Below are 22897 nucleotides of genomic sequence, written 5' to 3'. Positions count from 1 at the left end.
CCACTGTGTCTGACCACAGGTGATTCTGAGAGACACTTTTGAGACAGGTGTTTAACATGGGAGACTCCATGCAGGACAGATTATCAGACACTGATCAAACCTTCACGGATACATCACACTCCCCCTACAAACATTCAAGTCAGGGCTTTCCATGCTAAATACACCCTCTTTTTCCTCCCTCCAGAAACCCCACACTAACCCCCACTCTGATGCCACCCAATTCTGAATGGTGTAACAGTCCAGGGTTAGCTCTATCCACACTGAAGAGGACATGGATTGAAAGAAGCTAGAGGACAATTATCCCCTTCCACTAGACTAGCCAAATGTGTGTGTAGAGCAGATCGAATGAGATGTCCACCAGAGCCAAGCAGGGAAAGCACGTTACCTTCAGGCTGTAGCTGTCGGTACAGTCCAGACGCTCCAGTCAGACTTGTCCTATTGGCTCCATTTTGACAGTGTAAGCGGCACAAAATGCCAGGAAAGCAGAGCAAAACTGAGACATGAAATAGCAAGTCACCATCATAGCTCACAGGCACTGGGCATCTCCCACAAGTTGTTGTAACTGGAAACCCCGCAGAAGCACACCCGGTGCCCATGAAGTTTCATGCTGACATGCACAAAAGACAAGGGCAAAGCGTTTACGATAATTTAAATTTTAATCAGCCAAATATACACGTTTGGGTTGGTTTTTTTTTTAAATTTATTGAGTTTTTCTTTTTACCTGGATGTTGGTACAATCAATGAAGGCTTTGCTTTAAACAAAGGATGATGTGGTTAAAAACTGACACTATCCCTAGTCAGAGGAGAGAAAAAAGGAGGGAAAAGGGTGGGGGCGAAGGGTGAAAATGGGAATGAACAGCACTGCAGAAAAACAGCCATGAAGTTAGGCTTCCAGACTATTCTTACAACACTCTGCAGCTCCATTTCATGGGCTGTTTGTTTGCAGAAGAGGGTCCTTACGATACACCCCCCCCGACCTTTGGGTTTTCATCAAGATTGCCGACCCCATGCCCCACCCCCAAGCTGACAGAAAATCTAGGTTTTGCAATCTAACATATGAAGCATTTCCCCTCCCACCTTGCTCCCCCACCCTGCCCCTAATGTGTTCTTAGTCCTAAAAACAGCAAAAACATTCAGGTTTCCAAACTGTTACACAGAGAACTGCTGTTCAGCACGGTTCTGCCCCGAAGATAGCAGCTGCCCCCCCAACCCAAAATGGAATTCTGTGCCAAGATGAAGACAAACACACGGTCAGTGTCTCTTGGAGGTGAATTTGACTTCGATGTTGCAGTACACCCTACATGGTATGCAACATGGCAGAGTTCCTGGCAGGCACCAGGCACAGTTCCCTGGAATTCTTCCTCCTGCATGTCCTGTGCTTATTTGTTAAGGGATAGTGATTGCAGTCTTTTGCCTGCCACAGACGCGTCATCTTTTGCTGTGGGAATGGGGGGGGTGGGAGGGGGGGGAGGGGGGAGGGGGAAAAAAAAAAAAAGAGAGAGACTTGTCAATGTTTCCAGATGCATGTGGGGAATTGGTGCTGTCTCAGTGGCCCTAGAGAGACGGAGCTCCATTTAGCCACACCACTCACATAGCAGCCTAGCAAGTGTCCCTCTGTCACCCCCCTCCTTAGACGCTAAAATTCCTGGTGGGCCCACATCCAGAGTGAAAGGAGAATTCCATCTCTCCGGTCCATTCTGACCCTGGTCTCAGTCATTCATGCCAGCTGTGGAGAGATCTGTGCAGTGCGAAATGGACTGAGACCAAACCCCCATCACCACTTTGGTTCATTAGAGACTTCAGCTGAATTAAGAGTCAGCCTGTAAGCTGGAGGTGCAAAGCTCTATATCCCATTACCAATTCCCTGAGCCATTTAGATAATGTCATATGTAATTCTGATAAACAATATCCACGCTGTTTGCAAGGAATTCACTGAACTGCTGGTGTGAACGTGTACAAAAGTCCCTTTCCTTGTTCAGCTGAAGCGTTGTAGGTGTAGAGAGCAATTCCCTCCTTACTTTTCCTGCTCACTGCCTACCTAATCTACCACTTTATGAATCAGCATAAAGCAGAGGACGAAACACAGCTGGCTCTAGGGTTGAACAGAATAGCTGCTTAACAGCACACAGTAACAGCACTGTTAGGAAGTGAATACTATGCCTACTTCGCCTGTGATACTGAGATCACAGCTCCTGGTGGTATGGCTGTCGGTGAGGGCAGTTACAGGTAGACTGAATGAGGAACCATTAATATAATTGTAACAGCCTTACCTTTTCTTTCCTCCTCTTTCTTTTTGGCAGCTTCTTCCCTCTGTTTCCGGATGATGGCTAGTCGAGCGAGATCTGCCTTTGCCTGTTCTGTTTTACCAGCTAGGTGCATTTTCATGTATCTTTCTTTTGCTTTCTGCTTCTCTATTTCTTCTCTGTTTGAGTGAAATACACTAGTCATCACGGTATCCAAATTAACACACAGGTATCGTTAGAGTTAGAAAGGGGATTAAGAGAAGGCATGATCTCGAGCAGCATCGACCTCTGATCTTGGAGCACAAATGCATACAGTCATTTCAGTCTCCAATTATCATGTTAGTGATCTAGCAATTCAAGGAGGCTGAAGATCAAAATAATGTTTAAATCCTTTTAAAAGTAGTCCTGGGGCTTGGGAAGAACCATGCTGAAGATGGCTTCTGGCTTGAAAAGCTATTCAATATAATGAATACCTAAATAAAGGCTTCTTTCTAACATTCATTACCACCACACCCAAGTATCTCACAGTAGTCCAGTGAATTAGGGATTGTTTCTGTTCCCACTGTGCCAGGGAAAACTCTGGCACAAAGAGCTGTGACTTAGCCTAATATCCCACAGCAGGACAGTGTCAAAACAGAGCACAGTCCTCCTGTTTCCCAGTCTAGTGCCCTACCCACAAGCCGTCCTCCAGCTGAAGGAATTGAATCAAACTTTCACTTTTCTCTCTAAAAACTCACGTGTGAAATGGCAACTGAGTTCAAGATTGAAAACAAAATTTAAGTGTCCACTGGGGCAAGTAACTTCACTCTGACTCCAGGAATCTGGAAAACACACTCCCATCAATACCAGGGCTCCCGCCACACCAGGAATTAACAGCATGACCCTTAGTATGGTATTTTTCTGGCACTACGCGCTAATGCACAGGGGCAGTTATTTCTGATTATTGACATCAGGCTTTTAGAAAGGAAAACTAGATAGCCATGGTCCATGACTAGGGCTCCTAGGTGCTTAACACTAATTAATAATCATTCTAATAAATTATCAGAGGAACAAACATTTATGCCCATCTCAATGCATTTCACAAAGCTGCCTGATTTTAGGATGACAAGGTGGGCCAGGTAATATCTTTTATTGGACCTACTTCTGCTGGTGAAAGAGACGAGCTTTCAAGCTTATACAGAGCTCTTCTTCAGGTCTGGGAAAGGTGCTCAGAGTGTCAGAGCTAACTACAGATTGTTTAGCATAAGTAGTTAACACACGAAGGATGGCAGCCACCAACATAGGCTGGCTCTACTTAACCATGTAAGTTCCTACCCAATGAAATTGGGATCCAAAGTGAATCCTGATAATTATCTTCACACCTACTGTGACAGTGGGCTCAAATAAATAAAGGACCTCACTGAGACATCAGCTTCCCTCCCAAAGGGTCAGATTTACCGGCACTACATGGCTTGGCCATTGCAGGGGGAAGAGCGTTATTCTAGGAACAAACAGCACACACACATCTCCAAGCTATAAGAGAGGAGGAGGATTGTTACCGCTCTCTCCGGGACAGCTCCTTGGGTCCATCCAGATCCAGCTGAGTTACTTTTTTGGCTGTCTGAACAACTCGATTGGGATTCTCTATGTCTATCAACCCTTCCACGCCTTTGCGCTTTTGCTGGAGTTTAGAAACAAAGGACATGCATGTTATCAATGAGTTCTGTAGCTGTCAAGGCTCAATGAGACTTCGTCATGTGCGTCCTGGTGGAGAAAGTTTGCTCATGTGGTCATTGCCTCTGAAACCAAACCTAGACAGATACTAAAAAAATTCTTATTACCAGGGAATATACCTGCTGCCACATCATATTTTACTTTACCATGTGTTTTCAACCCCACTGTTAATCATGAAAGTTACCACCTCTGTTTCTTCCACTTCAGTGTACAGCAACGAACAAATTATTAATGGAGTGAAGATTAACTGGGAGGAGACACACACTAAGTTTAACTTTAAAAAATCCCACCATCTTTATAAATCTGGGCTCAGGAGCCAGAAGATTCATGGGGAAAATAAAAATCAATGATTAGCAGGTTGGTTGTACATTGAGACTATGGGGTGTTCATCTACATTAAACGCACTGGGAGTTACGGTACCTGATAGTCCTCGTCATCTTCATCACTCTCGTCTGAATCTAAGGATTTCTTCTCTTTTTTGGGGTCTCCTATTGCCCCTTCTCCCCCTTCTTCTTGCTCCTCCTCTTCCTGTCAGTTTACAGGAGATTAAGAAAAAATGTAAACTGATGAAATTGTAACCTCTAGCAATGACTCTTTAAAAGAAGTGAAAACATTAGCAGGTAAGGGATACAATTATATAGCCGAGAATGTCAGTATTATTGGCATGTCTCCTATAATCAATTTTATTTTTATCGCATCCAAGAGCAAGATACAATTAGGGCACAAAATGTGTCCCATTATTCATATCACCTGCATTAACAGGGTCCTCAATAAGAGACTCCACTGCTTTCTATATACAATATGATATCCATCGCTAGGTAACTTGATCACCGTATTCTATGTTTCACATTTTACTTCCCACAGAGGCAGAGAATAAAGGACACATTCAGACTTTGGTTTCAAGTGCTTGATACCCCTTTGATTTTGATAGAAACTGCCCAAACATTACTACAAACTAGATCCAGCTCTAAAACTCTAGGTCATCAACAGAAAATCTGGAGAATAGCAGATTGTCAAACCCAACATAAAAGCTTTTCCACATATCGTAATTCAGGTGACAGAATGATTTACAACACTTGACTCTAAGCGGCCTTTGCTCATGAACTGCAAAATAATTGAACTATAAGAGTAGCAGTTTATCTTGCTAAGCATGTGACCAGAGAGAACACATACCCTGGCCTTTTGTTTTTCTGCTTGGAGCTGTGCATCAATTTCTTCAGGGCTTGTGTACTGTCTTGCTCGGCCTTTGTGGCCTCCTTTTCTACCTGCATGAGAAAATAAGTCAGTAACTGATTTAGTGAGACATTTCCACAAACTCAAAAGCCTGTCCCCCATTTTCTCTTGATTGTGGTTGTGCAAGGTACAGACCAGTAGTTCTTCCAGTAAAAGCTAAAAGAACACAGAAGGAGCCCAATAATTCACCGACCTTAGTCAAGCACTTCGAGCCCTTGGATAAATACACAGAGAACTGTTCTTGAACCACAAAAGTGTTCAGAGAAAAACTTTCAGACCACCCAGCAGTTAACTTACCCCCCTCCAGATTCTAGGGAAGCCTGCCCCACTTGGACCATCTAATCCAATGGTCTGTATTTGAGAGGGCCCAGTTTATACCTGGCATCACCAGAAAAGAACATAGCCCATCATCTCCATAAGTATATCTACATCATGTTAGCAATTAAAAGCTATTATCAATTTCAACTTTGCCTGTAGTTCACTAGGTATGTTCTCACCACTCATCAAGGTAGGTACTACTGTTCTCATCCCTCAGCTACTACAGACACCAGGCACTGCAGCCCAGTTCTGTCAGGTTATAGAAGGATGAGGAGAATTATGCTTCCAAGGACTCAGACAGTGAGTAATAACACCATCCTTCCCCTTCCATCCACATCCACAGTTGCCTCTGATTCACTTCCTGGGTTGGCAACCAAATATAAATCCCACAACTGCTCCTTACTCTGCATTTCCTGCACAGCAAGGCGCTGCACTCTAACTATGCTGCCAGAGAAACACTAGAGAGTGACAGCAATTGTAAGTGAGTTTCTACGAGAACCCTGATTTTCCCTGGCTGCCCGCTGCCCCTACACACACACAAATGAGAGATGAAATCAGTTTCCCTGGATGGATTGCCCTGGCTGAGATCCGGTACCTACCACCAAACGTTAATTGATTGATGTGAAATCACTGAAACTATTAATGTTTCCTGAAGAATGGCAGCTCCCGTGGTCTTGGCACAAGACATCCAAGGACTGCTGGAGACCTGAGCTTTCTTTTTTAAAACAGTCTCTACCTTTCTGCCTGCAGACACAGAGCTCAGAGTACAATCTGACCGTTAAAAGTACTTTGCAATTATTTTTTTGCCAAACAGTTCATGAGGGGGTTCTCTTCTCCTGCAGATCTCAGGAGGGCCACTGGCAGGAGCTATGGGACATCCCTCTGACCTCTTTATCCCTCCCTGTTTATTCCCTGAGGTCAGTAGGTAGCCTTGAGGGGAAGGGGTCGGGGGCGAGAAATCAAGGGAACACTTCTTGAGATCTGTATGAGGGGAGAGCCCCCACTCCCCTTCAGAGGTTCATTAGTGCCTAACTAACCTAATTTGTTGAGCTGGTTGAATAACTGGAAAATGTTCATGAAAAAAACTGTCCCTTTTTTGGCTGTAAGTTTGGCAACCAGCATTAGTACGTTGGTTCAGCAGAGGCAGGCAACCCCTGCTTTCTTGATCAGAGCTGAGCCACTTACTGTGACTGTGCGAGGAGTCGTTTTGAGGAGCCTACCAAGGCTGGGGGGGCACAACTGTTCATGAGGAGGGCTCTCTATAACTCAGTAGCTCCAACATACCTCCTCCCCCCATCCCCTTTCCTCACCCTGTTTATCACTGCAGATTTTCAGATGTCTCTAGGAAGGGAGCCTTGAACCTGCAGCTCTTAGACGATCCGAAGGGGGGAAATGAGAAAAGTAGGAGGCTTGAAGGAAGAATTCCCAGCCAATCTTAGGGAGCTCAATGAGCCACCTCCCCATAAATCTTAGGAAGCCTGATGGCCACCTTCACCTCTGCATTTCTAAGTTTTCTAACATGAGAGGTGAGGTTCTGTACACTAGTGGCCTTGAAAGGTGATATTCACTCAAGGAACTTATATGTGCCTGCCGTCTTCACTTCACCTTAAAAAAGCAGGTGATGGATTTTCAGTTGTGATTTCAACTAGAGCGTCTGCTGCCACTGATAGATGGTGCTGTACATTAAAGGACTTTTATCTACCCCTTTAAACCACCCTTTCTTCTCACAGCTTACTAGAGCTGCCAGAGTAGAGTTACAATTCAAAATTGGTTACTTATTTAAAAAAAAGTGTGGCATGACTGATACAGGTACAAAGTAACTACTATGATGTAAACTTTATGCGTTATTCTACACCATGAAGGGCTACATGATCTAAAACAATGATCTGCTACAATACTACCAGGGTAACTAGGCTTATTGTTGTCTGGCAGATTCATTTTCAGACATTTGTTTTCTTTATGTGTAAGGTCAGCTTATAACAGCAGATTTCAATGTACTTTTTCAAAACATAAAACTAGCCTGTAACCCTTTGGTCTTCACATTAGGTGCTGTCAAAAGCAATAGATATGAAGAGCAAAGCTTATTAGTTCTAAGCTTTACTCATTCTGTATTCAAGCCTGTACCAAAGAATTAAGTATTGTACCGCTCAATACTTTTACTATCATCTCATCAACTAGAATGAGATGAGACTTGAGTCACATTAGTATGCAGATATTTCATCAAGGAGGGCGTAGGGAAGGCCTTTGCTCATGGTAAAGGAGGCAGGACTGTAAGGGGCTTTGGACTGTGAGTCATGCAACCTGGGTTCTATTCCTAGCTCTGCCACTGACCTGCTGCATTACGTTGGGCAAGTCACTTCACCTCTGTGCCTCAGTTTCCCCATCTGTAAAATAGGGATAATGATTCTTATCCTCCTTTGCAAAGCACTTTGAAACCCACAGATGATTGTATTTTTAAATTATGGTAAAGGCACACAGAGCCTAAACTAGGCATGGTTTTAAATACATATTTATTTCAGTTTATAAGAGTATCACTATTAATGTGAATTTAAGCTTAGCAGAATTTTATGGAGCTATGAGTTTAAAAAAAAAAAAAAAAAACATGGGAAAACTCCTGGTTTCTACAGCCTTTAAACAGAGATTGAGAAGTACTTCAGAAACTACTTGTTCTGTATTAGCAGACAAGCTCATATTTGTGCAGCAGAAAGGGTCTCTCCCCCCAACACATTAGGAACTACTTCTTCAATAGAGCTATTTCTTTACAGAATATAGAGGATAAAAAATTACACACACACACACACACACACACACACACACACACACACACACACACATTACAGAAAAGAGAAGAGCATTCACTGAGTGGATCCTTTTGGAGCAAGATGTATTTGTAACATATGCAGCTGGGGTTTTTGTTAATTATTTCTGACAGGATTAAATCCAAGTCTGCTACCAAACACTGCAGGCAAAACCCTGACCCCCCTGAAGTAAATGACAAAACATCCACTGATTTCAATGGGGTCAGGGTTTCACCCTGCAAAGCCACAGACAAACTTGAGGGGCATGTTTAGAATTGTGTGATGAATTTGGAATGAGAAAAATTGAATTGATTGAGTTTTCATTACAAAAATAATTATGAGCATCAATACAAATAAGTCTGGATCCTTTTCTTTATCTAGCAACAGTTTTATATAGTACAAACTGGTATGAAGGATGTCTGGCCTAGATCAAGACATCAAAGAAACTGTATAAAAAAACTGGGAAACAAATCTCATGATATTAAAGACGGGGGGGGGGGGGGAAAGAGGGAGAAATACTGTATTTGATGCCTAAAGAATTCTCTCACAGTCTGGCAACAATTCACAAACTCACTTAATGGATACTAATAAATTAAATTGGCAGAGACTACACGAAGGGCAGAATGGGGAATAATAATTGACATTAACATAGTAAGATTTGATTCCATACAAAGTACGCCAGAGCCAATTATGTGGACAGATTTAGTGCATCTAGAGAATGATCTGGGTGGATCCAGCTCAGACTTGATGGCCTCTCATTCCCTCATTAGCTCTCCTGTATCACACGCAGGCAGGTTGGTACCCGCTGCATAACAGCAAGATGCTGTGAGTAAAGCTATTATGGTGGTGGGTTTGGAGCCACTAAAAACTCTAAAATGATACATTAAAAGTCATCTGTGTGTCTTCTTCTGTACTGTCTCTTACACAGCAAGTAACCACCTTCTCTTTCTTTAGATCCTTTCTACATATCCACAGAGACCTCTCAAATATTAATCCACTGAAAGAAGAATCTTAAAGAACCATATGCCATCAGCATCCCTTTGAAACAGGCCCCATCAGCCAGTACATTGGGTACATGGGAACTGCATTCTGTGCCCGATTTAGCTTGTGAGCTCAGTGCCTCATGTATTCAGTACAGCACCCATCATACTCTCCATGCTCAACAAATGCCAGCCTCCTCCCCAGTGCAGAACAAAACCCATCACTCTGCACTAGATCTGCTATGGGCCACCAGTCCCACTACTTTTTCCCCTGCGCACAGTACCCCTACAGCTTGCACACACCCCTAGGTTCCCAGGGGCTTATGCCCCCTCATGCTTCTCCCATCAGCCACATGGACTTCAAGCTTGTACTCCCCTGAACCACCCATCAGTCCATGGGGACTTGCACCCCAAAACCCACCGCTCCATTCCCCTAGGGACCTGAGGCTTGCCTCTCCCTCTTAACCCAATCGCTCCTGGGGGCTTATACCCCTCCCCCAGGGCTTGGGCCCTCCCTTGATCCCATCACTCCTGGGGGGCTTACACCCCTTCCCCAGAGCCCTAAGTGTTACCTCCACTAACCCCGCTACTCCTGGGGGGCTTATACCCCTCCCCCAGGGACCTAGAGCGTGGGCCCGCCCTTATCCCACCTCTCGTGGGGGGCTTATATCCCTCCCCCAGGAACCTAGGGATTGTCTCCCCTTAGCCCCCTCGCTCCTGGGGGCTTATAGCCCTCCCTCAGGGATTTAGGGCTTGGCCCCCCCTTGGCCCCCCCGTTCCTGGGGCCTGTTTCCTCTCATCCGCTCCTCCCTCACCTCCTTTAGGCATAGCGGCGGCGATGGCGGCTCCGGCAGCAGCTGCAGCGAGTCCCCCCCTGCGTCCAGTCCTCGACCCGGAAGCGGAAGCCGCAAACCGCAGCCCCAGCGCGCGGCTCCCTCCTCAGCCCAGTCACCAAGCCTGGCCCTGGAGCACGAGGCCCCCAGCACCAGGGCTACCTGCGGCACTGCCTGAGTACAAACCGAGCCGCTAGCTTCCCATGGCACCTCACTCACGGCACCAGTGGAGAAGCCTGTCCTTGCGCCTTCCTTCCGCACCCACCGCCCATGGAGGGGGAGGAGAGGGAGATTCCTTACAGGCGTTGCGATGGACACCAAATGCACACGCGGGTTGCTGTGCTCCCCGCCCAGAAAACAGCGAGTGCGTTTAGGTCATTAAAGCGACTAGGCAACGGAAGGACCCCCAGCTGCTTGTGACGTTATAGGGGAGCGACGGATTTGAAAAGGCGGAAGCAGTAAATAGTGATCGTCTTTCTCTCCCCATTTGGCAGGTGAGCTCCCTTCTTTCAGGGAGGGCGATATCCCCTGGGGCGGCTGTGGGTCGCGTCGCGCTGCCGGGCGGGATGAGAGTAGGTCAGGGGGCACCAGGCCATTGTAAGGGGTGGCACGTTCTCCCTTCGAGCCTAGCAACGAGAGACCCGCGCCTGCTCCTTATTCGGGCCTGCTCCTTATTCCAGCCAGCCCGCTTCGACCATCCCTTGGGGCGTCTGGGCTGGGTCTCGTACAGAGATAGTCCCCTAGGTACACGTAGCAACCACTGGTCGGTATGACTAGCTTTCAGCCCAGCCCTGGATGTTTAAACTCGGGTTTTCTTTGACTTGGCTAGGTGGTTTCACAATATTTGTGTATAATGGTTATGGCCACAGTCTGTGGTTAAAAGCAAGTGTGACGGGAGCTAAAACTCTGGGATTTCCATCCCACCTTTGTCACTGACTTGCTGGGTGCTATTTGGCTTCTCTGTCATTACAATGGCAGTTATGATGCATATGTATCTCATAGTAGTTTGTGAAGCATAATAAACAGGTCTTTGCTTTTCTCTAATGCCTTCAGTCCAAAGTACTATTAACTGGGAAACCTTCCCTAGCTGGCCCCCAAAAGTGAAGAAATATGTGATGAATTATAAGGGCAGTTAGGAAAGGCTCACTCCCTCCTATACACTGGTAACACATTAAACACTTATTCATTGTATTTAAAAAAAAAAAGTGTTGGTTTTGTTCCTTAGTTTCATTTATCTCTAAATTAAAAAAAAAAACAAAAACACCTTTATCTTTATCATTGAAAAAGGAGTAATGACAGCAAGGGAGTCAAAATAATCCTGAAAAGTCTCACGGGCTTCCTTATGCTTCTTTTTTTCTTTTCTTTTCTTTCCCTGCGGCGGGGGGCACGATGACTTTATGATGTCTGGAAACGAGTGCTATTAAAACCTGACCTGTATTTGTCTCCTGAACAGCCTTTTTTGAGAAGATGCCCAAAGTAAAGAGAAGCAGGAAAGCTCCTCCGGATGGCTGGGAACTGATTGAACCAACATTGGATGAGCTGGATCAAAAAATGAGAGAAGGTAAGTTATGAAGCCAGATGCTGGTTAGCATGTGACCCTGTGACTGTACAAACCTTAAGAGCTTCAGGATACACATGTTTTATAAAAGGACAGCAAGTGTGTTTTTTTAAATCTGTTTTCAGTAGGGGCTAATAATGATGAAACACTTTGGTGGTGGTAACTTAGTCTGTTAATTTCCTGCATTGAAAGTTACCCCTAGAAGACAAATTCCTAATTCTAATTTAAGACACGTGGGGTTGAGACATGGCTGAATGAGTTATGTGGATCATCTCTGGATCTATGGCTTGATTTGCAAATGAAATGAATGTTGTTCTGAGTCAATAGTACCCCACCCAACCTCTAAGGACTACTGTAGGCCAGAATTAAAGCACACTGGTATAACTATGTGCAGGGGGAAGCTTGCATTGCAAAGGCCAGCAGTGTTTGATTCCAGTCTGTGCTGTCACTCTTGGTTTCATGGGTATTCAGATGTGCCTGTCCTATCCAATCACTATACCTGCATTTTCCTTACCATCATCCCTTTAGCTCTCTGACTCTCTTTCCAGTGAGAGTGCATGAGAGTTAAATACCTCCTGTGTGTTTTTTCTCCATTGAATTTTGTTTTTTACTATCTCCCCAGGCCCCTTTAAAATTACATTTTTTTTTCTCAGAATAATGGTGCTTTTTTAGGATATATACTGCTGTAATAACTTGCAGGTCACTGACAGCAAAATCTGACTTCTGTGCCCTCTTTCTTCAGCGGAGACTGAGCCTCATGAAGGGAAGAGGAAGGTAGAATCCCTCTGGCCCATCTTCAGAATTCATCACCAGAAAACACGCTACATCTTTGATCTCTTCTATAAGAGAAAAGCTATTAGCAGAGGTAAAAAGCTTAAATATTTGCTCTTGAGGTGAAGAGATCACAGCTTCCAGATGGACTGTCTGAGTCATTAGCCAGTGAGTGTAAACCAGAATTAGATTATTGATGGGAAAGGATTAAATAATTGTTTTTAAAAAAAAAAAAAAAAAAAAAAACTTTTCCCTCTGCTAGTTCGACTTGCTAACAAATACAGACACTGAGAACTAGATTCAGTGTAAAGACTAAAACTTTTTAAATAAACTATTCATTGAGAATTCTGTGGTGCTGACCAGTCACCTCTCTTGTGCAGAACTGTATGAATACTGTATCAGAGAAGGATATGCTGACAAAAACCTGATTGCAAAGTGGAAGAAACAGGGTTATGAGAACCTTTGCTGCCTGCGCTGTATCCAGACTCGGGATACCAACTTCGGAACTAACTGCATTTGCAGGGTCCCAAAAAGCAAGCTGGAAGTGGTATGAATTTTTTATTTGCTCTAATGCTATTTTCCTTGCTTGGATTTTGAGCCAGCAGTTATGACTTACCGGAATGATATCTCCCCTACTACCTTTGACAATAGTATCAGTTTCTAGTTTCCTTACCACTGGATTCTGCTGTTAAGTGGCTATCCTCTGTTTTTCCTTTGTTTCCTGAAGCATTTGCCCATGAAAATGACATTAAGGGGGTAATATAGACTTACCCCAGTTACCGTCACACTTAACCAACTAAAATTCTGGTGCAGTGTTTAGGGTGCTAGAACAACACGTGAGACCAGAGCACTGACTTCCTATACATAGTGTCTTGAGCCTAATTATGTGTATTGCTGTGGCATCTAGGAGCCCTAGTCCTAGACCAGGACCTGATTGTGCTAGGTGCTGCACAAATACAGAACAAAGAATGGTCCTTGTCCCCTGCAAGTCAGACTGAGCTATTTTTGAGAGGGATTTGACTGTGGCAAAGTGCAGTGAATCTTAAAATACCCAAAAGGAAATACAACTGTTTAGTTTCTGATGTGTTCCCTTTCTTCTTGATAACTTGAGCTTGGAACATAGCTATAGTGCAGAAGCTCCTACTGCTTTAGATGAAAATTTGTATAGTAGAAAGGAAAACTGATAGTTCCAGATTTTAACTGGTCCAGTGACTATCCCTTGAATTTTCTATTCATAGTTCCAGACAGCAGAGTCCCAGTGATCCACTTCTTGGCCAAACCTAGTTTTGTAGGATTCCATAATCTTTCCTGATGGAATATTCACTTCCATTTGTTTTTATAGTAATGCCTGATTCCTCCGCATAATGTTGTGTAAAGCGGTGGCAGAGACTGTATGTAGAGTAGCAGGAAATTTAGAGCTATGGACGCTTCAGAGGACTTCCCCTGTTTGAGACATAGCATACTGCACTAGCTTATTAAGAATACTTGTTCTCTATATAAAGTAACTTATCTAGAATGTGGTGACTAATGCTTGTTTTTGCTTTATAGGGGAGAATCATTGAGTGCACTCACTGTGGATGCAGAGGCTGCTCAGGGTGAAATCTTTAAAAACTGGACACTTCTTTTGAGGTTCTGAAAAGTGCTGATTCCACATCATGGACTTTTACTGCTATAATTGTCTTGTATAAACCCTGCAGTGAGTCAAGCTTCCTTTAACAGTCTGAACAGCAATATGTCCACCTGGATCATAAAATGCAGTAGTGAGTGATTTTGATTAGTCTTGTATATCCATTTTATTTTAAAATAAAATTTTACCTCCCCCACAGTGGAGTGGCACAGTCCTGTGACAAGGTTCAAAGATTAATTACACATTCTCTCTCTCTCACACACACTCACACTCACAGGCATATGGCTCTTACAGCAGAGCTGTATTGTCAGTAGTAGAGGCACCTGTGAATGGGGTGCACTCCTTAACAAGTGACAACTCTATGCCATACCCGGAAAGCTGACTTTGTACAACTATCCTTTTGTCTTTAATAGTAGTGTCCTTAATTACAAAGTGACTCACTAAAGCAAGATAGGGAGGCAGGTAGACAGAAACTAGTACAAACTTCAATGCAGGTTTTCTGTTACTTCAAATTTCAGTACTAGTGAGGCTAGCTGGCCTGGTTGTGTGTTGTACCATTGGAAAGTCAATCTTCCTCATTCTCCCTGGGTTACAGCTTTCTGTTAGGAATGAGTTCCTGGGGTTTGGAATTCTGCTCTGTTACTAAATTTAGCAAGTCCCAGACTGCCAACTTTCAAGCCCTGAAAGCTTCTCTAGGTGGAAGGTAAGGCAGCTTTCAATAAATTGCTTAACAAGAATTGCATTGTAAGTTAGTGAGATAGTATGGAGGTACAAATTGAGTACTTAATTTCATGGATAATCACACCCTTGGCAAACAGTAAGGAAAGTAACAGGGTCAAAGCTGTATTGTCGTCTCCTATTTGAGCCAAGAACTGGCCTTAGGTTTGTCATTCACGTTACAGATGCTTAGCAGCTGTATTCCACAAGCAGCTGTTAGTGTTAAGCATTTTAAGTTCTCCATCTCCTCTGCCACGTGATCAGTGTATCCCTCCTAAAAACAGCAGGAAATGCTTCTCTGGAAAAGTAATAGGAAAGCATTTGCATCTAATAAGTGTTTTGGCCTTTGAAAAAGAGATAATCCTCTTACTTTTTACTTCATTTCCTTTGCTGCTCCCTAGGAGAGGAAACTAACATCACCCCTAAAACAAAAGCAACAGACATTGGTTGCTGTTCAGGTCTAAAGGTCCTCTTCTTCAGTAATGCCTGGACACAGAGGCAGATGGAATCAAAACCTGCCTTATGATCTACCTCTGCAGATGAATTAGAGAACCACTAAGTTGTTTCGAACAACTCTGGCAATTCAAACCTCTAACACAAGTGTGCGACTACTAACAAAGCATCTGTTTAACAGTAGTGGGAAGCTACACTATGACTACCCCCTTATTTCTTCTGTTGAGATGGTACTTTATTAAAATAGTCAGAACATACAAGTATAGTGGTGCCTACTATAAGGCACCTGAAGGAAACAGCCCTCCAAATTCCTCTGTCTAGGTAGTTCCAGCATCTGAAATAGTGCACATTCCACACATGGAAAATACTGACTTGCTCTCAATAGTTACTGTTCCATGGTGCCCTGGGGCTGCATGTCCTCTGCACTGCCCTTGGCTGCTGAAGTTCTGTATTTTGCCCACGGGTGTGGAGTCTCCTCTGCTACCATTGCTTTCAGCCAGCGGAAATAGTAGCCTCGGAACCCATCAATCTTCTCCAGGTATGTGTTCTTTGACTTATACTGCAAGTAAAAACCCAATAGTACGTGTTATACTTTGGAAGAGTAACTAGGCTGCTCTGATTTTGCAAATTGGAAGACAGAATATTCCACTACTAAGCCAATATAGAAAATATTTGGCAGGTGCACTTGACTCTTAACTGTCACTATTTCAGCTGATGCTAAAACAGGTGGTAAATGAGGAAGATATAAATTTATTCGGGCAGGGAGGAAAGGTAGAGATCTTAAAAATTACTCACTCTCCTGCTAGGCATTATAAACACAGACAGTCCTTATCCAAAAGAGCTTAGTCTCATCTGTGTTTTTCCACATTACAATGTTCACTTCAGCCTTAATCAGTTAATAAATGACTGTGATACTTACCCTGTCAAACTGAGGTGGATACTGAGCTGCAAACTCCAGCTGGCGTATGACAACTTCGTTTGGGGGGACCTGGTTCTTTCTCATGTCTCGTAGGATTTCTGTGAGGTAAGTATAGTCCAACTGCTTCACCGCTGCATTGATAAGGGTGCTGTATATGTGGGTGTTAGGAGTAATCCCAGACTTCTGAAACACATCAGTGGCAGAATTGCTAGTGCCTGCTATTTACTACAGAGCTGATCTCTACAGACCTTTCTGCCTGAGAGATATGAGCACATCCTAATGGAGGATCTTTGACCAGTGTTATTATTTGACCTCAGTGCTGGCAAGTCACATCACCACTTAGGCTAAGAGTGCAAGAGCTGAAGCATAAATACTTTTGCCTGCCAACATGCACTTTGGGAGACACGTGTCACAACTCCACTACAGATAAGAGGGAAGGGCCCATTGCCTAGGGAGTGCAGCTGCCTTTCCTATTATGTTTTTGGTTACCTGTACAGTATTAGGTAAGTTTACAATCCAGTCCTCCTTCCCATGACCCATGCATTAAGCTAGGATACTGTACCACAAAGGAGTTGCTGAAGATCTGACTAGAGGGGGTTCAGCTACTTTAGCCTCAGTGAAAGCTCATATAGAGAAAGGTATAGAATCACTGACTGAAGGAACCCCACAATTACTCCTGTCCCAATAACAAAGTAATAACACTTTCCAGTAGCCAGAGCTGTAGTTTTTGTACCTTCATGTCCAAAAGTAACTGCAGTCCATCTTTCTCTCTGCGGCAGGCTATTGCCAAGTTACAAAACGTCTGTATGTTGGGTGATATTCCCCTCTGCACTAGAGCTGTCAGCATGCCCTGTAAAACAAACACTTGAGTACTCATAGACGGTTCTAGATGATTTACGGTGCAGCACTGATGGTTTCCAAAAGAAGTTCCACCTATAGTTCTCTTTAGACAGAAGGCTCCTATCTGAGCATGCAACAGAAACCTCAGGGCTCCAATAAGTACTTTAAGGGTCACTTATGGGGTGGGAGAGAGAATATAGGATTCTCTGCCTTCTGCTGTGAGTGGAGAGTTGATCTCCTCAGAGGTTAAAAGGCAGCTAACACAACTCCAGTAGGAAGATAAGGGTTTGCAGTATAGTCATCATTTAGGGGCTCTTATTCTCACCTTTGCACCTTCTAGGTCTCCCAGTTTACTCTTCTTTCTCAACAAAGTATTAAAAAAGGTCACATCTACTTTCACTTTATGTTCATCCAGGACGGTCAATAAAGAGGATTCTGACTGGCTCAGAGGTTCAACCAGCTCAGCCAACAGTGTGAAAGTCTTAATGTTGGGTGCCACATTGTCCTCTTTCATTTTATTCAAAAACCCTTCCATGTTCCCCATCAAAGCCAGCCTATCGGACGGCGTTGCTATCGTCCCTAAGGAAACCAAGTTCTTACTGGAGATTTTCAAGTCCAACAAATTGGGCAGGTTGCAAGCAGGCTCAACAAATTGACCTTGGTTTGCTTGAGGTGGATCTGAAATAGCCTGGTTTCTACTGAAGTCTCCAGTCCTACTGCATTCTACTGTCTTATTGGTGATTCCAGCCAATCCAGTTCCTGGCTCAGCCTGAACCTCACTCACTTTGTCTTCATGGTTGATTAAATGTTTCTCAGCTTTCCTGGAATTTTCTTGAAATATTTGTTTTTCCATGGTTTCCACATCCAACTGGGTAGAAATTCCACTGTCTGCTCCCTTCCTTTTCTGACCTTTCACCTTTTGACCCCGCCTACCCGATATGAGCTTTACTTGAGTAGGGTTTTCATCTGTGCTTGTTAGCAACAAGTCAGAAGCCACAACTGGGTCACCTATTCCACAATCCCTTGCAGCATGGAGCATCAAATTGTAATTGTAACCATGAGGTTTAATTCCCAATTTAATCATTTGTCGCCAAACCTGTTTTGAAAGGGAAAAAGGTAGAGAAGCTTAGATAGAGTTAATGTATGTGAAATGTGTACAGCATTAAAGAAGTGAGGTATTTTTAGCCAGAAGTAATCTGTCATATTTAGACCCAATTATTGTAACATTTTAGGTGCCCACCATCAGGGTTTCTAGCTGCACAAATGGGAATGAATACACTTCCTCAACAGAAAAGACCTCCACACCAGATACTGGACACCCATCCAAACTATGATTAGTACAATCCTGTAGTGCACATGGCACTTTATGGGCATCAAATAAGGAGCCTGACTGAGGAGCTTACAGTTTAAGCACCTTCCACCTCCACCAGCTCCAAAGGCACCCTTCCCCCCTCCAGCAGGTTCCAATCCCAAGTTACAGATACAAGAGAGTTACATGAAGGAATACTTTAATGGCAAAACACAGGATAGAGACCTGCAAGGCATATCTGAGGCCACTCTCCTTGTCCTTTATGCAGCCCATGAGAAGGAAGCTGAAGGTCTCTGTGGTGACAGCATGGCCTTTATGCACAATTTCCTAGAGAAGGAAAAGGAAGCTTACAGTTACCAAGGCAGCTTATTCAGCAGCTGATTCCTTAATTGAAAGTACTGCCTCTCTTGCTACTCAATGGAATCACTTTTTGGAGACACATCTGCAGCAAACTGAATGGGAGGTCTAAGGACTCCAAGTATTTTAAGCAGAATGATGGCTGTAGAAAAGAGAAAAACATCTGACAGCTACTCCAATCTCAGCCTGTCCCAGCTGAAGATACTATAAGGAATAGTGTAGGAAATTTGGGTGGGATATGGGAAGGAACCACTCAGCTGCTCCACTGTCAGCCTTTCAAGGGGGAGCTGCAATAGGGGTAAAAGCAATCGCTTTATATTAATACACATTTGTAAAAAAGGGGACTATAAACCTGACCTTTACACAACACTTAATACTTAAGAGCAGAATTTCAAAACCTTGAAGTCTGAGTCTGCAAAATCCTGTTTTTGTCTGTTTAAACTGAATACTTAAGATATCGAACTACCTACCCAGTTTGATTGCACAACTCAACGCAAGCACAAAAGAGTGATTTTTTTTTTTTTAAAGGACCGATCTATTCTTCCAAGCTTAAAGGCTAATATAACAATGCATAATTACAATCTGTCTGCAAGGAAAGCCACATGCTTCCCTAAAGTGCTTTGATTAGAGATGGAGATATGTATAGTACAAGAAGAGACTCCTCTTTACCTTCAGTACGTCAAAGCATGTCCTGAGATCTGAGCAGATGGCACATACTTTCAGCAGAGCATGATATGTTATCAGATTCAGCTCCAGATTTTTGCTCTTTAGTTCTTGCCGTAGTTTGAGCGCACTCTGCAGGCCCGAATCTTTCCATGGCGACTCAGCACAGGCATTGAAGAGGGCTGTGTACGTAGCGTCTGTGGGGACTAAACCCCGTTTTTTCATCTACTCTCAGAGGAAAAAAAAGTTAAGGAAATAATATTAAATAAAGAGCCCAGAATTAAGTTAAAAAATAGTTCCACCTTGTACAGATACCATGGAGATAGGCACATTAGGAAAACCTAAAATAGATTAGATACAACATGTACGATTCAAGGCTACAGTAAATTCTTGAGCTCCAGCCTTCTGAGTCCCCAAGCAAAGTGGAAACATCCATGGAAAGGCATTTTGGAGGAAGCATCTCCAGAATGACATCTTTCTATGGGACAGAACGTGAATGGGCATACTTTAATTCATGAATGACCCCACACTGTACTACCTGCCAGTGACCCTGGCCCCTTTCTTAGGGAAACAGCTATAATATTTACATCGTTGTAAAGTCTGAATGCCTTCTTCACATAGCCGACCCTGCCACAGCCACCAATCAGAACAGTGTAGTTGCTCTCCTCTGGCTGCAGACGCTCTTCCTTCAGCATCTGCACCTCAAATAGCTCCAGAGCCTCTGCCAGCTACAGACAGGAGAGACAAAGATGAGAAGGTAAGAGAAGCAGTTCCTTAACTAACATTTAATAAAACAGATACATATACAAATATGGAGACACCACTATGATGAGACAAGGGGTGCATGTTTATATTTCACCTTGGAATAGAAACCACTCTCCCACCATTCCTTATGAAGCCATAGAAATGTCATCATAATTCCTTTGCCTAAAGGGGTGACTAGTGAGAGTCTCCTTCCCACTCAGAGGTTAAGAGCAATTATCATTATTTATTATTCATATTACCATAGCACCTAGGAGCCCCAGTCGTGGACCAGGACTTCCTTGTACTAGGTGCTGTACAAACACAGAACAAAGAGACAGTTCTCTGCCCCCCAAAAGCATACAATCCAAGTATGGTTATGCAATACTCACAGTCCATGCTAGCCTGGAGAAAGACCAGGAAGTGAATGAACATTCACATGACATGGATTAGCACTTGTTTGCCTCATTTCTCACCTACAAGAAAGGACTTGATGCCAGGTGAGCAAATTGACTTTTTTTGCACAGCAGAGATGGGACAGAGAGCTGCAGGGCTTGGGATGAAGAACTGCAAAAGGGGAGGTAGAAAGCCACTGAACAGGGAATTAGTACCTGAGCTCAGGGTGTTTTCCTGCACCAGAGTTGATGGAAGCAACAAGCACACAGAAAGGGCATGCACCAGGACTGTACTGTTGCACTTTTTGTATTAGTATACTTTGCATCTTAGTAGTAGTGTATTTCTCCAGATGGTATCAAGATGGACTGATGCTTTTTACAGCGAGAAGGTAGGTGAGGTAATATCTTTCATTGGACCAACTTATGCTGGTGAAAGAGACAAGCTTTCACGCTTATACAAAGCTCTTCTTCAGGTCTTTTAATGTCTCTATTACAGCATCTATGTATGTTTGTGGTGGTCCCTGCATGAACTTCTTCCTCTCCCTACTCACTGTCCAGAAACAACTACCATGTTTCCTTGACCCAGATGTCAAAGTCACTGGGGCAACAAGTCCAACAAAAGAAGAACTTTTAAACATGGCATCTGGACAAAAAATAATATAGCTGGACTGTGCTTTTGACCTTTACTGATGACTTGGTTCAAGAAGTATGAAAATGCTGTATTTCCTGTGCTCTTCAGAGGCCACAAGACTGATCAGTCACTAGTAGTCATTTTTGTGCTGTTTATTAAGATACTCTAATATAGACTAGTTTCAGAGTAGCAGCCGTGTTAGTCTGTATTCGCAAAAAGAAAAGGAGTACTTGTGGCACCTTAGAGACTAACACATTTATCTGAGCATAAGCTTTCGTGAGCTACATCCGATGAAGTGAGCTGTAGCTCATGAAAGCTTATGGTCAAATAAATTTGTTAGTCTCCAAGGTGCCACAAGTACTCCTTTTCTTTGCTAATATAGACTAGTGTTCATTGCTCAGCACTTTTATTAGGATTTCACCAGCCACTAAACACCATTTAGCATTCATATAGCACATTGCACTCTTTGATGAATTAATCCTCTCAACACCCCTGTGAATTAAGTAGATAGATATTAATTCTGGGGAAACTGAGGTATATAAGGAAGTAGGCAAAGTGTCCTGGGCTTTAATGCTACTTCAGAATTTTTGTGTCTCAGTCTCACAACCAATCTAATAGATCATACTGCCCCATAATCATCAAATGCCGCTAACTACTCTAGTGATTACAAGACCTGAGAAACCAACCTTGTCTTTCTTTATCAGTGCCTTGCATTGCAGGAAGTACCAGTATGGTGTGTTCTTACGACCACGTCTAGGTTTCCATTCTGGCTCTTTTTCCTCCTCTCCCTCCTCTGCTTGAAATCTTAAGTTCTGCAACTCTGACGTTGTTTTGTGAAAATATTTTCTAGAAGAAAATTTATTAGATAGTGTTCCAAAGCCTTCATCTGCATCACCATCTTCCGATTCTTCTTCGTGTTTCCTGATAGCTTCAGGAGAGCTGGCAGGGTCAATCTGTTTCAAGTCTCTGTTGTGTAACTTATAGAGACCCTGCGATAAGCTGAAAGGCCTCAGCCTCGTGCACTGCAGTCTCTGGCCCAGGAATCTGAGCAGACTCGGTATATTTTTGGGACACCCTAAATAGCTCTTTGGAGTTGCCCACAACATTCGAGTGTGACACACCAAGGGACAGTAGCATTTCAGGGAGAACAATCCCACAGGGAGCTGGCGGGGCACCAACTGCGTGAACCTCATGATACACCTCTTGGGTCGCTCCCCTTCATTACGAGGTTAAACGTCCATCTCCTAAAGGCAACAAGGAAAGAGATCCGATGAGAGGAGCCTGAATGGGGCCAGCGAGGGGAGCCCTCCGCGACAGCGGGAGACACACCCGCAAGCGGCCCGGGCTGAAGGGCTTCCCCGGCGGAGGGTGGAGAAAGTCCAGGATCCTGCACAGGCTGTCGGGGCTAATCCCAGCCACGGCACCTGGCTTCTCCCCGAGCACAGAGATGGGGATGGGTGTCCATGCACCTTATGATCTGCTCCCTCCCGCCCCCCAGCCCCGGCCTGCTGGGGCCAGGCCCCACGAGGTGCCGCTGCCCCCTGGAGGGAAGGGGGGGCTCTACCGGGTACTGCTTGTGGGGCGGGTATCCGGGGAGGGGGGGCATGGCCCATCCCGTCCCTCAGCCCAGAGCGCGGGCGCAAACCCCTTCCACTCACCCGCAGCCCCGGCCTCAGCTCGCGCTGGGGGGCGGAGTCACGGCAGGCTCCCCTTCCCATTGGCGGAGGCGGCCCCGCGCGGTGCATGCTGGGAGGGGGAGAGGGTCAGAGGCGGCGGCGGCGGGTGAGAGTTGAGATCC

The 22897-nt window shown here is 44.2% G+C and overlaps 3 protein-coding genes across 4 annotated transcripts; 1 reads left to right on the top strand and 2 right to left on the bottom strand.

Moving 5' to 3' along the window:
- Positions 1–1179: 1179 nt before the first annotated feature.
- PDAP1 (PDGFA associated protein 1) lies at positions 1180–10256 on the bottom strand. Its single transcript, XM_074965140.1, has 6 exons — positions 10101–10256; positions 5130–5221; positions 4377–4484; positions 3782–3903; positions 2271–2422; positions 1180–1438 (listed from the first exon to the last, which is right to left on the bottom strand). Exons 1-6 carry the CDS (start codon positions 10111–10113, stop codon positions 1380–1382), a joined length of 546 nt encoding a protein of 181 aa, XP_074821241.1. The 5' UTR covers positions 10114–10256; the 3' UTR covers positions 1180–1379.
- Positions 10257–10460: 204 nt separating this feature from the next.
- BUD31 (BUD31 spliceosome associated protein) lies at positions 10461–14273 on the top strand. The gene is made up of 5 exons (XM_074965141.1): positions 10461–10612; positions 11572–11679; positions 12419–12541; positions 12828–12994; positions 13996–14273. The coding sequence occupies exons 2-5, from the start codon at positions 11586–11588 to the stop codon at positions 14044–14046; spliced, it is 435 nt and encodes a 144-aa protein (XP_074821242.1). The 5' UTR covers positions 10461–10612; positions 11572–11585; the 3' UTR covers positions 14047–14273.
- Positions 14233–22827, bottom strand: PTCD1 (pentatricopeptide repeat domain 1). Of its 2 annotated transcripts, XM_074965135.1 has the most exons (9): positions 22758–22827; positions 21786–22343; positions 19920–20060; positions 19339–19557; positions 18538–18639; positions 17329–18099; positions 16897–17013; positions 16164–16346; positions 14242–15803 (listed from the first exon to the last, which is right to left on the bottom strand). In XM_074965135.1, exons 2-9 carry the CDS (start codon positions 22290–22292, stop codon positions 15630–15632), a joined length of 2214 nt encoding a protein of 737 aa, XP_074821236.1. In that variant the 5' UTR covers positions 22293–22343; positions 22758–22827; the 3' UTR covers positions 14242–15629. The 2 variants fall into 2 exon arrangements, with proteins under 2 accessions (XP_074821237.1, XP_074821236.1); XM_074965136.1 differs by lacking the exons at positions 21786–22343; positions 22758–22827 and adding an exon at positions 20466–20562 and having other exon boundaries at positions 14233–15803.
- Between the last annotated feature and the right edge of the window lie 70 nt (positions 22828–22897).

This window comes from Natator depressus, chromosome 10, assembly GCF_965152275.1.
Source record: "Natator depressus isolate rNatDep1 chromosome 10, rNatDep2.hap1, whole genome shotgun sequence".
NCBI classification, from domain to species: Eukaryota; Metazoa; Chordata; order Testudines; family Cheloniidae; genus Natator; species Natator depressus.
Note: the sequence above shows the minus strand (reverse complement) of the source record. Positions and strands in the feature narration are given on the sequence as shown.